This window comes from Vipera berus (assembly GCF_964194415.1).
Source record: "Vipera berus genome assembly, chromosome: 8".
NCBI classification, from domain to species: domain Eukaryota; kingdom Metazoa; phylum Chordata; class Lepidosauria; order Squamata; family Viperidae; genus Vipera; species Vipera berus.
Window position 1 is genome coordinate 9,116,579 of NC_138211.1, and position 15,778 is coordinate 9,132,356.

A 15,778-nucleotide genomic window follows, 5' to 3' on the forward strand; every position below is an offset into this window, starting at 1 on the left:
AATCTTCCTCGGACAAAAAACTGGGAGTCTTTCTTCAGGGCCCATGGAGATATTTATCAGTTCGGTACATGATAAGAAAAAAGTTTAAAAAGGTATCAAAAAATTACCGACCCCAATTCCCTTTGGTTGTGATATCCACTACCAGTATATCATTTAAATATGGCAAAATATTATTTATACAATAAATATTGCAAGTCATAATTTGTATACATTTGGAAACATTTTATGTACATTTGGAAATAATTTGTTTTATTGGCTTACGCTGTCAATGTTGTTAAAAAATATTTGCACCGTGATGCTCTTAGCTCAGTAGATCAATACTCTATTCTGTAGAGTTAAGGTTCCCGGGTCTATGTCTAAAATCAACATGTTTTACAGTACATGATCCACGTATGTTGGAAGGAAATGCTGATGCACTTTCTCTGTACCTCACGCTGTATGTCCCAATTGTAGTCCTGCTCCAAAACTTCATTAAAAAATCAAATGAGGTACTTTGTAAGGGGATTGAAGTAGATTTCTTAGGAATAACTTTCAGTTGGAAGAACAAATTAAGATTTCCTATAGATTCAGTATATTTCTGGATATCAGGTTCTGGGGATAAACTAGGGGAGGGAAAGCTTAGTGTTTTTCAAACCTGGTAATTAATAAAACGGGTAGACTGCAACTCTTAGAATTCTGGGAATTGAAGTCCACCCATCTTAACATTTCGAGAAACACTGTCTAGAGCAGGGGTAGGCAACCTCGGCTCTTTTATGACTCATGGACTTCAACTCCCAGAATTCCTGAGTCAACTGACTCAGGAATTCTGGGAGCTGAAGTCCATGAGTCATAAAAGAGCCGAGGTTGCCTACCCCTGGTCTAGAGCAGCGTTTCCCAACCTTAGGAACTTGAAGATGCGTGGACTTCAACTCCCAGAATTCCCCAGCCAGCTATGCTGGCTGGGGAATTCTGGGAGTTGAAGTCCACGCATCTTCAAGTTCCTAAGGTTGGGAAACGCTGGTCTAGAGGAACCTAGCTGATTTATGGCTGCAAGTAAAGCTTTATCCTCAGTAAATGTCTATTTCAGTCCAGAAGATCCTATTCTTAAGTCTAAATTTTGACTTGAAGGAGGGACTTTAAGAAGCGGCCTAGTTCAGCCACAATCCTACAAATGATCTAGAATAAACTACTGCACTTCCTCTTTCTCTAAAGCTGACCTAAGCAGAGGCCAGAGTCCTAACAGGCCAAACAGTGGAGCAAGAGGTAAAAAGGGACAACAACGGATCCTTTGTCACCTCCTTCCTCTTTCTCAAAATTCCTCTGCTGAAAGAGAAACGTCCAAGCTCTGATGCACGGGAGAAATGACAAAGGAGAGCAAAAGAAGTACAACTGAGGAGGGAAAAACCCTAACCCTCAACAAGTGTCCTCTTTGGTTTCAGGTTCCGCGTGCTTTGATCATAGCAGCAACGCACCCAACTCTCCAGTTACTCTTCCGAGTTATTCTGCACAAAACACTCATTCAAATGAACTGCAGCTGTGCAGTATCGCGCCCATAGCAACTTCCTTGTGCGGCCAGCTGAGCATATAATGACTAGGCCTGAGCGTGAAGAGGAGGGGAGAATAAACAACTAAAACTCACTCTTAAAATGGATCCCAACTTGGACGACTTTAGACTATGTTTCTCTCAAGAAGCTTCTCGTCTCTGACAAGCCTATTGAAGGAGAATCTCTCCAGGTTGATGGACTTATATTTCAAGTCCAGAATGAGCTCAGCTACGGCTTGTCCCACTGCTGGGGCGTGCTGTAACCCATGCCCACTGAAACCCGAAGCAAACAAGATGTTGGACACTTGTGGGTGCTTGCCAATCACAGGATTCTGATCAAACGTATTGTAGTCATAGTAACCAGCCCAGGAACCTTTTACCTGCCAGAGATAGAGATCAAATTCCCGTTAGTCCTGCACATGATGTACAACGCATTTAGAGACAAGTCTGAAGGGTAAAAGAATATAAAAGCCACTCCCCCCCACGAACCTCCCCCCCCCCCAGGGCGAGCTAGTTTCTTAAGCAATTGGTTGGCTGGGCTAATCCAAGTCAGGTCAACAGAATACTTAGGTTAGGAATTCAATCCTAACTAGCTGCTCCCAAGTGCAAACAAGCTTAAATAGGAGACACAAATGGAGGAGAAGAATAACAAAGAAGGGTCAGTTTCCAAACGCTGAAATCCAAGGAATGAGACGTCTGGATGATCCAGTAAGAACCACTGAATTCAGGTTCTAGAATCTTGACTTTAAATTGATACAACCAGCAGATAAGCCTTCAGCTGTGCTGGATAATCTAGACCAGGGGTCTTCAAACCTGGCCCTTTTATGACTTGTGGACCTCAACTCCCAGAATTCCTCAGCCAGGGCACGCTGATCTAAAAGATATATTAAGCCCAGCTCAAAATGTCTTAAGATACGAAATGACTATTGTGTCTCTTATGGTGTGCTTGGGTGAACTGTTGTACGGAAATTTAAGATAAGGTATTAACTTCTCGGTTTTTCTCATGACTTAATCAGTGTCTTACCTTCAGAGATTCAAAGCATGGCACTCGGTGGGCGAGCTTAGGCCAGACCTTTTCCTGGAAAAACTCATGGTCTACATCCAAATTTTCAGTATCTGGCTCTTCTGTCTGAAAAGTAAAGGCAGACATTATGGCTCTATCAAATAGTGCAGATAGTCCTCTACTCACAGCCACAATTGGGACCAGAATCTCTGTTGCTAAGCGCGGTGGCCATTAAGTAAGACTCGCCCAATTTTGCAACCTTTTTTTTTGCTAACGGTTCTTAAGCGAATCTGGATTCCCCTCCCCCTTGATTTGGCTTGCCGGAAGCCAGCCGGAAAGGACTCCGGGATGCTCCAACCGTTACGTATACATACCAGTTGCTCAGGAATGCTATTTACAGTTCAAGTTGAAATTCGGAACAGTATTGGGCTCAAGACAAAAGAGCTGCTTGGTCAGGCTGCCTCCCTGGAGGAGCTCAGCCTTGGTCAGGCTGCTGCGGGCGAGGAAGGATCGGGACGCTAGCAAAGCAGGGTCCAAAGTGACTGGCGTAGAGGGCAAGGAACAAGCAGCTGGGGAGTGTTTGGAGAAAGTAGTGGAGTGCTGATGAGGAGCCCAAAGATGTGGGGAGGTCCCTCAGTTTCAGTCAGATGGAGGACCCAGGCTGGAGAAGAGGAGGACATGGCCTGGGGCATGGGTGGTTGGGGAATCAAAGCCAGATGTTGCAGGCAGAGGGCAATAAAAGGGGTGGTGCTTCCGTGACACTTTTATGGCCATCTTGGACCTTTTTGATCAGGATGGACAGTCAGATGCCTGAAACGGTATAAGGTCTCCTGCTTAAGCAGGGGGCTGGACTAGAAGACCTCCAAGGTCCCTTCCAACTCTATTCTGATTGATTGATTGATTGATTGATTGATTGATTGATTGAGCTTGGATTTAAATTCCTGCTCAAACACAATAGTTCCTGCGTGGTTTTCTGGCATTCACCTGATACCTAGGATCAGAATTGCCACTATCATGAAAGTGTTTATTATAAAATTGGGTGGAAATCCGAGCACTTCAGAAGATGAAGGGCTTTAGGCACGTCTCGCTTCTTGCTAGAACTGATAAACCTGTCACTTTGGCTCTGCAGAAGCCTTCCAACCTGGTAGAAAACGGATAAACTCACTTCTGTTGGGCTTAAGCCTCCGAGATAGTTGCCACCCAAACCTTCTCTTCGGAAATACGCTCCAGTAGTGTCAATGAGCAATGGGCACTCCAAGCCGGGTCCCTCAGGGCAGTGCCAAACGTAGACATACCTAGGAGTGAAGGGATAGAGAGATGTTTTTGCCATATTTCATACCAACCTATTTGCTTTATGAGCTAAAAGGGGAGCAAAAAGAGAAACCAACAGATGTAAAAGAGGTAACAGCAGTAGCACTTAGACTTAGATACCGCTTCATTTCGCTTTACAGCCCTCTCTAAGTGGTTTACAGAGTCAGCCTATTGACCCACAACAATCTGGGTCCTCATTTTAACAACCTCGGAAGGGTCGCACCACCATGGCTCATTAATACCGCAAGATACACATGCTAAGGAAGACACTGGGTATCATCTGACTTGTTGGTAATATATGAAGCTGCCTTGAACCAACAGTTTTGCGTTTGTCTATTCTGGTACAGTTTAGTCCAGCTGGTTGCAACTTTCTGCTAGCTCTTCTCTCAAAGACTACTTTCCTGGCACTGCATCCTTAGATCTTTTCAATTTCAAAGGCCAGGGATTAAACCTGGGCAGAGAGAGGCATGAAAAGGTCAGTAGGTACTGTAAAATGAGTTGTAGGCAAGCCATCCATTTTAGGAACGATCCACAGCATATTTAAGAGAGTGGAAGCCAAAGATGATAAGCTATTTAGCTAAAGAAGGAAATTAAAACGTATCCTGAGTAATAGCTGAGAAATGTGATAGAAACTGCAATCCTTAAACTCCCAATTTGAAACACACTGCCAAAGGCATGGAACAATACAGATAAATCCTCAACTTACAACAGTTCATTGAGTGACCAAAATTACAACAGCACTGAAAAAAGTGACTTATGACCATTTTTCAGAGTTACGACCTTTGCAGCATCCCCGTAATCATGTGGTCCAAATTCAGATGCTGGGCAACCGAGTCATATTTACGACGGTTGCAGTGTCCCAAGGTCATGTGATCGCCTTTTGCTTCCTTCTGGCAAGCAAAGTCAATGGGGAGGCTAGATTTCCTTAACAACCGTGTTACTAACTTATCAACTGCGGCGATTCCCTATAACAACGGAGGCAAGAAAGGTTGTGATGGGGAAAAACTCACTTAGCAAATGTCTCACTTCACAACAGAAATTTGGGTCACAAGCTGAGGACTACCTGTAATTGGATGGCTGGATTCACACAATACGCCATGCCAGAAATCCCAATTTAGAAACCTCAACAGCTCAGTTCAAGCAATGTTAATAAACCAGGTTTTGCTCTTTGGGTGAAAGAAATGCATGCTGTGCAGGTATGGAACTTAACCTCACCTTTTCTTAGGTTCTACTGGTAACCTGACCCCCGATAGGATGCTTTCGGACTGAACCCCAATGCCAGCCATCTCGGCCACTCGGCCTGACCAGGCTCCTGCCGCATTTACCACGATAGCACACTCTACCTTGGCACGTTCAATACTTTCGGGCAACTGGACCTAGAAGATTAAGGACAACCAAAGAGCAGTTTGGTAAGTTTATACTAAGCAGTTAGATGGTCCACTAACAAGCTGATACCGCTCCCAACAGGAATGAGAAAGCAAGAAGGGAAGAACAGATGAAGCATTTGCTCTACAACTAGTAAAAAAGCCGACGCTTCGTGTTGGACTTCCCTTGCCGTCTTCCCTCCTCCCTTTCATCAAATCAAATCAAATCAGCCTTTATTGTCAAAGTACAACATGTGTGCAATGAGATTGACTGAGCCTCCCTTCGTGCACCCTCCCCCACACAACACGATTCACAGTGAAAACAAGAGAGAAGAAAATCCCTAATCCAGTGAATCCTACTCACAAACACACAATCTTATTGCACCATGTGAGCTTATGCACCATGTCTCAAGAGAGTTCAAAATAAATCTCTGGAGCCCTTCAGGACTGCTCTCCAGAAACCATCCCACCTGAATGAACCTCCTAGCTCTTCCTCCAGGCATTGGGCCCTGGTGTTTGTTATTCTAGTCTCATCTGTCGGTAGCTGTAGCTTTAGCTGTCGATCTACATACACACATGCATACCCAGAAACATACATGCACTGGTTTGTAAGATTGTAAGCTGCCCAAGGTAATATGAGCGGGGTGGCCTTCCAATTTCCAAAAGTCAATCAGTCAATCGATGAGGATACAAATTTAACCCATCTTGGTGCCGCTTCAATTATAATTTTATCAGCAGCACTAAACAGACTACAGGTAGCCCTTGACTTACAAACACAACTGTGCCCAAAAGTTCTGTGGCTAAGCCAGACAGGTGTTAGCTGGGTTTTGCCCCCATTTACAACTTTTTTTTTGCCCTGTTTTACAAGCTCTCTTGTCACAGTTGTTAAGTGAATCACTGCATCTATTAAGTTAGCAACCCAGTTGCTCAGTGAATCTGACTTCCCCATTGACTGTGTTTGGCAGAAGGTCGCCAAAGGGGATCACATGACCCTGGGACACTGCAAAGCATCATAAATAGGAACCAGTTGCCAAGCGTCCAAATTGTGATTGTGGGGATGCTGCAATGGTTATAAGTGAAAAGCGGGCCTAAGCCAGTTTCGTTCAGTGCCATTATGACTTCAAACCAAACGAATGGCCGGAAGTCGGGGACTACCTGCACTGCTTCGTTACAGTGTCCACTTTTAAAATGCTTCCCGTCTTGTTACCCTGGGCCATTGGTGAAGAATGCATCCAAGACGAGAGCAGAAAACACATGATTTTGTCATTCGTGAGAGGCGCAACCAAGCCTTAAAATAATGACTCACATTAACAGCTCTAATACGCGAGGCTTTATGACACTGAATGTTACTCTTCGTTGCATAAAAACTCAAGTCGAAAGCTGTAGGAGAGGCGAAAAAGATGGAGGAGATGGTAAAAGCAGCTGCCATTGAGTCATTCCTGAAACATAAAGACTTTTAAAAGAAAAAAACCTTCCTTGCTGCTTGCAATGTATTTATTTAAAACATACCACCCATTCTATCAGTGTTTTATAGCATGATCTGAATCCTAAAATGCTCCTCTTACAAATATTATTTTTTTTTTAAGAATAAAATTTTCTCAAATCAATGCTACTGAATTGCCTAGGTAAAAAGTTTTTAGGATGGGGTGGAGGTTAGGATGAATTATAATAGTGCCGACACTGAATGTGGGTCTTAGGATGTTTTCAAGTTTCTCTCCTTCCTAACTAAATGGCTGCAACTTGGCAAAGTGCCTTAGGAAATTTTAATTATCTGTTGCATACTGATTATCTCCAGATACGTTTAGATTAAAACTCCAATAATGGTGCCAGGCTGGAAAAAAAACACTTCCATGGGAAGACGCAGAATAATTAGGCTTTCATAGAGCTGCTCAAATGTTACCTAATACCTGGAATCATGGAAAGTGTGAAATTCTTCTCTTCCTCCCCCCCCAAATTGATAAAATACTGCCTGATAGTATGGAGCAGAGAAGGATATAGGACTCCTAATATAGGTAGTCCTCAACTTACAACCATACATTTAGTGAGCATTCTACATTACAACAGGACTGAAAAAAGCGACTTACAACCATTTTTCATGTTCACAACTGGGACCCCATGGTCATGTGATCAAAATTCAGACATTTGGTAACTGGCATGTATTTATGATGGTTGCAGTGTCCGGGGGTCATGTGATCACATGTGACAAGCTAAGTCAGGGGTAGGCAACCTTGGCTCTTTTGTGACTCGTGGACTTCAACTCCCAGAATTTATTTTATTGGATTTATTGGATTTATATACCGCCCTTTCCCGAAGGACTCAGGGCGGTTTACAGGGTATTTAAAACAAAGATCAATACAAAAGTTAAAAACAATTTAAAAAGATTAAATCATTCCCTAAAAATAAATAAAAACCCCAATTAAAATTCTCAGCCTGGGCCGGAAAGCTCGAAGAGCCAGGTCTTCAGGTCCCGGCGAAAGGAACGAAGGTCGGGGGCAGTCCTAAGCTCCACGGGCAGCTGGTTCCAGAGGGCAGGCGCACCCACTGAGAAGGCCCTCCCCCTGGGTGTTATCCGCCGGCAGTCTTTAACCGGCGGCACCCTGAGAAGGCCCTCCCTGTGGGAGCGCACAGGACGAAGGGAGCTTGATGCTGGCAGCAGGTGCTCCCTCAGATATCCAGGACCCAAGCCATTCAGGGCTTTATAGGTCATCACCAGCACCTTGAATCTCACCCGGAGGGCAACCGGAAGCCAATGCAGCTCGCGGAGTAGAGGTGTTACATGGGAGTATCGGGAATTCCTGAGCCAAGGTTGCCTACCCCTGAGCTAAGTCAATGGGGAAGCCAGACACTTGACAATTGTGTTACTAACTTAACAGCTGCAGTGACTCACTTAACAGCTGTGGCAAGAAAGGTTGTAAAATGGGGCAAAGCTCCAAAACTGATTCTGAAGATTTCTTTTTTCCTCCACAGTAATGACTCCAGTATAGAGAATCCTGTTTTGATTCAAACCATTAGACTCTTACTGATTCAGTTCCAGCTATTGTACCCCAGAACATATTTTAGTTGGCAACAAAGCTATGTGTTAGCTACAGCAGGAAGCACAAAGAAAAATGCTTACACGTCACTTCTCCATTATACTGGACCGTGCCCATAGAGATGGCTTTCCTCTTGAAGGCATTGAGAAGAATCCAGGGATCAAACCAGCCCTCATTTTCCAAGCCTGAAGGAAAAGTCAGGAGAGAATACAAGAAAAATGCTAGGAATACAAGCCTTGGCATTTAAACATTCAGAGCAAATTAGACTTAAGGCCAACTTGACAAGAATTCTAAGCTGCAACAAAATTTAACTGATTGGAATTAGACCGACCACAAGCACTGAAATTTATGAATGAATCCAGCCCATTGTGCTTTGCTCAATAATCATGTTTGAGATAACCTTATGGGTTATTAGGAGGTAAAGGTAAAGGTAAGGTAAAAGTTTCCCCGCACATGCGTGCTAGTCGTTTCCGACTCTAGGGGCCGGTGCTCATCTCCGTTTCAAAGCCGAAGAGCCAGCGCTTGTCCGAGGACGTCTCCGTGGTCATGTGGCTGGCATGACTAGACGCCAAAGGCGCACGGAGCGCTGTTACCTTCCCACCGTAGTGGTCCCTATTTTTCTACTTGCATTTTTTACGTGCTTTCAAACTGCTAGGTTGGCAGAAGCTGGGACGAGTAACAGGCGCTCACTCTGCTACGCGGCACTCGGGATTCGACCCGCCAAACTGCCGACCTTCTGATCGACAAGCTCAGCGTCCTAACCCACTGAGCCACCGCGTCCCTTATTAGGAGGTACCAAATATTAATTTGGTCAGCAGCATGCGTCGTTTGAGAAGTGGGTTTTGATCTTTTTGCTAGATGCATGACCAAAAAAAAAACACACCAAAAAACAAATTCAAAGTCCTTTGATGACCCATTGACAAATTTAGTATAAAAAAAAAATCCATGTCCCCGATGTTCTTATTCTGCAGGGTTTGAATGTTTGTCCTTCTTCTCGGATCAGCTGAACTGGAAATTGAAAAACTGAAGAACTACTACCGGTATCAAGCTGCAAACAGGCAAAGAAAACCAGCTTTCCAATTTGGGATTCCAAGTGATTTCAGCCTATAAAACAGGATAATTGTTTTTGGCCTTCAGTTGTTTAGGCAGAATAGTGATGCTGTCATTTGGCTTTAGGAGATACACAAAGTTAGCAGTTGGTACCGTAAGAAGCCAGAGCTACGCCATCAGTGTTCAGCCACGGAAATTTCTTTTTCAATTGTGCCGGTGAGAAGAGAGAGACAGCTACTCCTTCCTTTCTAATAAAGGACAAAATAAAAAAAAATTAGATAACATTCATTACAACCCTTAGGAACTCAAGACTACTAAAAATATTAATGTTTAATCAATGAGATCAGTAAAAAAAAGAAACCCAAATAAGAGGTTCTACTGAAAATCCACAAGACAGAAAAGGCTCGTCTCCAAAATGTACAATTGGGCAGATCAAAGGTCCATCATTTTTACTTGTTAAGCCAGCCATGTAATCTCATTAAACTATGGGGGATCAACAGGTTCGCTGTTACGGTCTGGCAGGTCAAGAATCAAGGAACTTATTTGAGTCTCCTCATGTCACATCTGTCCCACAAGAGGCTGGTTTCCTGCTTCTATTATTTTATCATGCCTAATATCCCATTGTTGCTTTCCTAATAATTTTTCCCCCAGGGAGAAAGATGGGTTTGGTTGAAAAAGAAGCTACTTGTAGAGAATTTAAGTCCAATCTTATCCTTTAGAACAGGGGTCTTCAAACTTGGCCCTTTTATGACTTGTGGACTTCAACTCCCAGAATTCCTCAGCCAGCTTTGGGAGGAATTCTGGGAGTTGAAGTCCACAAGTCATAAAAGGGCCATGTTTGAAGACCCCTGCTTTAGAATTTGGTCAAACAATAAATGCTGAGGACAAATTATGGTTTGCTTAACTATCACTTAGCTCACAAATCAAAATCAAACAAGCCCCTTTAGGGCCTTTCATACATGAATCAGGTCACTATGCTAAGTATCACAGAGATTTTGAAACCAAAGCACCCTCATCTTTAATCAAGAGTTATTTTTGTGTGTATGTGTCTGTATATACGAGGTTCCAGATATAATTTCTTGTTGTTTTTCTTTGTTTTCCCTTTTTATTGCTTATTCTTTTATTCTCTGCTCTGTCTTATTAATTTAAGTAACACCCGGTTTTCTTGGATTCACAGCAAATGAACAGAAAAATGTGTATTAATGTGAAAAAGGTAACCTGAGTAACCTAAGGAGACAACCACTGTGGCTTTACAGCAAAATGTGGTTAAAAAGAAGTTGTTATTCATGACCTGGGTCAGCACCCTTCTCCATTCAACCAGAAACTCAAAAGATCTCAACCTTTGGATGTTTACATTCTCCTCCAAAACAGCAGCTTCGTTCTCTGTAGCCAGAAAGAGGTAACCTGAGTGATTAAACTGAATATCAATGGGTGGTTCTCCAACAACACCAAGATGATCCTGGAATGAACAAAGAAAGGGATAGAGTGGAAATTAGTAAGAGGGTGCCTTCCCATGAACACTAAATATCACACAAGGCAAATAACAGTTTATGTTTAAAAACTGTATATTTTGCTTGGAGCTCAAAATGGGGCGAAATCACAAATTACATACTTATCTATATTACTTTTCATAGGTTTTTTTTAATATTTATAAATAATAATAGGTATTTGGGGCACAAAACCCATGATTTATACTTCTTTTTCATATCAAAAGGACGTTCTTTGATGTGGTTTGTATTCATACAAGAGAGCCCAAGGTGAGCTTCCCATGAGATAGAGAGAAATCAGGGATTGATTAAGGCTATTTCACAAGTTCACATCACACATTTGATAACAGTGAATATAGCTAACAAACACCTGATGGAAATGCTTGCAAGTATAATACAGAGTATAATACATATAAATACCTAAGCAAGCCTTATCTCTTAGCAACATATCTAACAGGAGGCAACATTTATTATTTCTTCCTTAAAAGATTCGGGCATATTATTCTCGATATCCAAGGAACTACCTCAGGGGTGTTCAGACTTGGCCCTTTTATGACTTGTGGACTTCAACTCCCAGAATTCCTCAGTCCACAAGTCATAAAAGGGCCAAGTTTGAAGAGCCCTGAACTACCTAATACCTTCCCTCATTTATCTCTTTTAAGATTACCTGCATACTCCACCAGGGGATGCAATGGGGAGACGAGGTGGCAAGGCAGAGACAAGTAGAACAAAACAGTAACCACAGAACCAAAAGTGAGGTCCCTGAATTATCGAAAAACCCAGAGAGAGCATAACGTACATTGATTAAACGCAAGAAGTTTGCTGAGAAAGAGCTCATCCAGATATTTTCTTCCACTGAAAATTGTTGCCGTATCCCTCCGACAGAAAGAACTGTGGATGCTTTGGAATACTGCAGTAAAACAACAGAGACAGCGAGGAATTACTTAGCTATACTTAAATCTTCTCTTCCAATGTACTTCAGTCATACAAATAGTAGCAAAAAGACGAGGAATAACATTGGTAGGACAAAATGAGCCTTGGTGGAGCAGTGGGCTAATGCCTCCTTAAGTAACACCAGCTGCCTGCAATTAGCGCAGGTTCGCATCCCACCAGGCTCAAGGTTGACTCAGCCTTCCATCCTTCCCAGGTAGGTAAAATGAGGACCCAGATTGTTGGGGGCAATTAAGCTGACTTTGTAATAATGCCGCTTGGGGTGTGTGTGAAAGCCCTAATAAGCAGGCATATACATAGAATGAAGGCTACTGCTAAGCTTGTAAGCCGCCCTGAGTCTTCGGAGAAGGGCGGGATATAAATGGGATTAAAATAAATAAATAAATAAATAAATAAATAAATAAATAAATACTGAATTTGCACATATCGCTGTTTTGCAATTTAATGAATTACTTATTCCAATTAATCAAGTGGCACTTTACCCCTTACTGACTGTATTATTTTATTTATTTATTACATTTTTATCCTATCTTTTTCCAATAAAGTCTCTCCCAACTGTATACTTACAACACTTAACATAACAAGCTGAGAAACAATATCAGATCCAAAATGACCCACTAGGTTAAACTGAACACTGATGCCAGGGACTCACAAATGCACCCTGGAACCTCCTTTTGATTTAGCTACAATTCCCCAAATTTCTCCAACTTGCCAGGCTGGCTGATCCTAAAGGGATTTTTTTTCAAACAACCACTAAAGTTCTGCTCTAATTACTTTCCAATAGTAAAATTTAGCAATAAACTTGAATACAGTACTGCATCTTTTGATAACACTCAATCTCATGTTTCTTTTGTTTAAGAGGAACGGAGATAAGAACTCACAGTATTGTCTCTCTCAATTACCAATACTTGAATGGCATTTCTGCGTGATTCTTTTGCTTTCAGCCAGTAGGCAATGGACCAGCCTATTATCCCACCGCCAACAATCACCACATCGGCCTGTTCAGGAGGGAGATCTCTTGCCGGAAGGACGGAATTAAAGCCACTTTTGAGGTTCTGGAGATTGGTCAGCTTCTTAAATTCTGAAAAAGGGAGAAAATTAAGCTAGGACAGCCATGTTATACAGTGTTTTGTGAATTCTAACAGTCACTAACATCCTTATAGTCTTGTATAACCTCACATTCACAAAGTTGAGGCTTACTTATTTGACAGCAAATAGTCAGTCAGAGCTGCCTAGAAAGAAAGACACTCACCTCACAATTCAGGAGGCTGAGAGTTCAGTCCTGGGCAGTGAAAAATGTTTCTCTATCTGGGCGCAAAAAGAAAATATCTGCTATGAACTCTGCATTGGCACCAGGAAGGGCGTCAGGCCAGTAAACACTCAGTTCCATTCAGTTGCCCCAACTCCACCCCAATAAAAGGGATTAGAGCAGTGATGGTGAAACGTTTAGAAACCGAGTGCCCAAACTGCAACCCCAAACCCACTTATTTATTGCCAGGTGCCAGGTGGGCGTGGCCCACTGAGTGGGTGTAGCCGACTGGGTGGCCGTGGCTGCAGTATTCGAGTACCACCAGTCATCTAGCAAGGTGTCAAAAACTTGACCAAAAAAAAACAAGGAAAAAAGTGATAAAGTACAGGTAGTCCTCGACTTACAGCAATTCACTTAAGTGACTGTTCGAAGTTACAACAGCACTGAAAAAAGTGACTTATGATCATTTTTCACACATATGACTTTTGCAGCATCCCCAGGGTCATGTGATTTACATTCGGATGCTTGGCAACTGATTCATACTTATGACGGTCAGTGAACCAGGGTCATGTGATTGATCACCTTTTGCAACTTTTTGACAAGCGAAGTCAATGGCCGGGGGGGGGGGCATGGCCAACACTCAGGTTGCGGGGCGCCTCTGGGGGGTGCGGTCGGGGCTGTGGGGGGGATCCGTGGGTCTCTGGTGGAGGGGGTGGGACTGTGGTGGGCGCCTTCCCTCCCTCCCATTGTCCCTTCCTTTCTTCCTTCTCATTGTCCCTTCCTTCCTCTCCTCCCTCTTTGTCCCTTCCTCCCTTCCCTCCCATTGTCCATTCCTTCCCTCCCATGGCTTGAAAGGTCACTGTAAATTGCTGGACAAGAGCTGCACAGCCATGAGAGCAGAGTGGCGGGAAGATATTTGTAATGAAGGAGGGAGAAAAACAGGCATCCCCTGAAGGAAATCGGCTCTCGCCCACTTCACACACCCATGGACTCCGGGGGAGGGGACGCTGCGAGCAGCATGAGATTCCGCGTTACCTGCGCTACACCAGCCAGACCCCAGCAGGCAGCAGCACATTCTGCTCACTGCACAAAGTGGCTGGCCCGGGCGAGGTGAACCAGCGACATGCCGAACCTGCCTGGGCATGTGCCTGGCACCTGGTGTCCTGGGTGAAAGGGAAGCACTCAGAATGTGGTCAGCCTGCGTGGCAAAACAATCACCCAGGACGCCAGGTGCCTGCACTCCCCGCCACCAGGCAGGTTGGGCATGGCGATGGTTCGCCTCGCCCGGCCCAGCCGCTCGGTGCAGTAAGGAGAATGTGCCACTGCCTGCTGAAACCAAGCTGGGGTCTGGGCAGTGTAGCACAGGTAACATGGACTCTCATGCCACTCGTGGCATCCCCTCCCCCGGAGTCCACAGGTGTGTGAAGGGCCATTAGCGGATCTCCTTTCTCCAAGCGCTTTCTGCTTCACTCATTCACCCTTCTCTTGCATTTTCTCCAAAGTCCAAACTCCCGCTGCTTCCCTTGCTCGCCTTCCCAAAGTCCAAACACGTGCGTACTAATTTCCTCGCTCGCCCTTTCTCCAAAGTCCAAACTCACGTTGCTTCGCTTGCTTTCTCCAAACTCACACCCGCTCACTGTCCCGAATGCATCGTCGCTTCCAAAGGCCACATGCTCTTTCTCCCTCTCTCCTGCCAAAATCTGCTCCTTTTATAGGTTCCCCTCTCCCCCACCCCCCAGCTCTCACAGCTGCTCCCAGAATCCCAGTGCAGAGAGAGAGAGAGAGAGCGCTGCTGGATTTGGTTTCCCTGCCCTCTCCAGCTCCCACTAGTCAGGCGCGCATGGAGAGGGGGAGGGGAACAGCCCTGCCCTGCATCCCTCTGGGGTGATGGCACGCGTGCCCACAGAAAAGGCTCTGCGTGCCACGGATGGCATGCGTGCCATAGGTTCGCCACCAGGGGATTAGAGGGTCATTAAAAGAAAAAATATGTATCAATAAATCACTCGGTTAAGTCAACTGAGCTCTGCTGACTCCAAATAGGACAGGGCTCTTCAAACCTGGCCCTTTTATGACTTGTGGACTTCAACTCCCAGAAGACATGCTGGCTGAGGAATTCTGGGAGTTGAGATCCACAAGTCATAAAAGGGCCAAGTTTGAAGAGCCCTGAAATAGGATAAGCGAAGATGAGCTTTCTGTAATGGGGGGGGGGGAACCAGAAGAGCATCCCCATCCCCAAAGAAGCCCAGCAGAGCCCAGCCTGGGGGCTCAGCTGCCCCACCAAGGACCCCCAGGCTGGGATGACCTACCAGCCAACGAATGCCCCGACTTTCTTCTCGGTCGCCCTGAGAACAACAGCCCGGAGAGGTAGGACAGGCTGCAGGGCGGCCCCTGGCGGAGGAAAGGGCCGTCTTTTCCTCCGCCGCGGGCTTACCTCGGAAGAAATCCCCGCCCCGGACGCTGCTGAGCCGAAGAGGCCGCCGGGGCTCCTCCGGGTTGGCGAAGAGCCGCGGCCGCGCCGCCAGCCAGGGGCGCAGACCGGCCAGCGGGCTCCCTCGGCGGAGCATGGCGCGCTCGGCTCCTCTTGACAGGGCTGCGCGGCGCCTCTCTGACGTCAGAGGGGAAAAAAGAAGCGACTTTTAAAAGCACCGCCCCTTCCTCCGCCCCGGTCAAGGGCCAATCGGCGGCCACCTCGCAAGCCCGCCCTCGAGCGGCCCATTCCACGTCGCTCCTCGCTCTGACGTCACCAGGGCCTCCCTAAGCCCCGCCCCGCTCGCTACGTCTCGGGAGAATAGCCCAATCCGATCTTCTT

The 15,778-nt window shown here is 45.1% G+C and overlaps 1 protein-coding gene across 1 annotated transcript; it reads right to left on the reverse strand.

Annotated features, from left to right (window-relative positions):
• Positions 1 to 993: 993 nt before the first annotated feature.
• On the reverse strand, positions 994 to 15,558 carry FOXRED1 (FAD dependent oxidoreductase domain containing 1). The gene is made up of 11 exons (XM_081333437.1): positions 15,401 to 15,558; positions 12,602 to 12,801; positions 11,569 to 11,679; positions 10,623 to 10,741; positions 9,436 to 9,530; positions 8,316 to 8,417; positions 6,507 to 6,580; positions 5,052 to 5,212; positions 3,691 to 3,820; positions 2,547 to 2,651; positions 994 to 1,902 (listed from the first exon to the last, which is right to left on the reverse strand). The coding sequence occupies exons 1-11, from the start codon at positions 15,531 to 15,533 to the stop codon at positions 1,648 to 1,650; spliced, it is 1,485 nt and encodes a 494-aa protein (XP_081189563.1). The 5' UTR covers positions 15,534 to 15,558; the 3' UTR covers positions 994 to 1,647.
• Positions 15,559 to 15,778: the final 220 nt, after the last annotated feature.

Coding starts and splice junctions, on each gene's coding strand:
- FOXRED1 (XM_081333437.1), bottom strand. CDS start 15,533: ATGCTCCGCCGAGGGAGCCCGCTGGCCGGTCTGCGCCCCTGGCTGGCG. Junction 8,418..9,435: donor CGTAGCTCTGGCTTCTTACG/GTACCAACTGCT, acceptor CTTTTCCTTCAG/GCTTGGAAAATGAGGGCTGG. Junction 3,821..5,051: donor CCAGTAGAACCTAAGAAAAG/GTGAGGTTAAGT, acceptor CTTCACTCCTAG/GTATGTCTACGTTTGGCACT.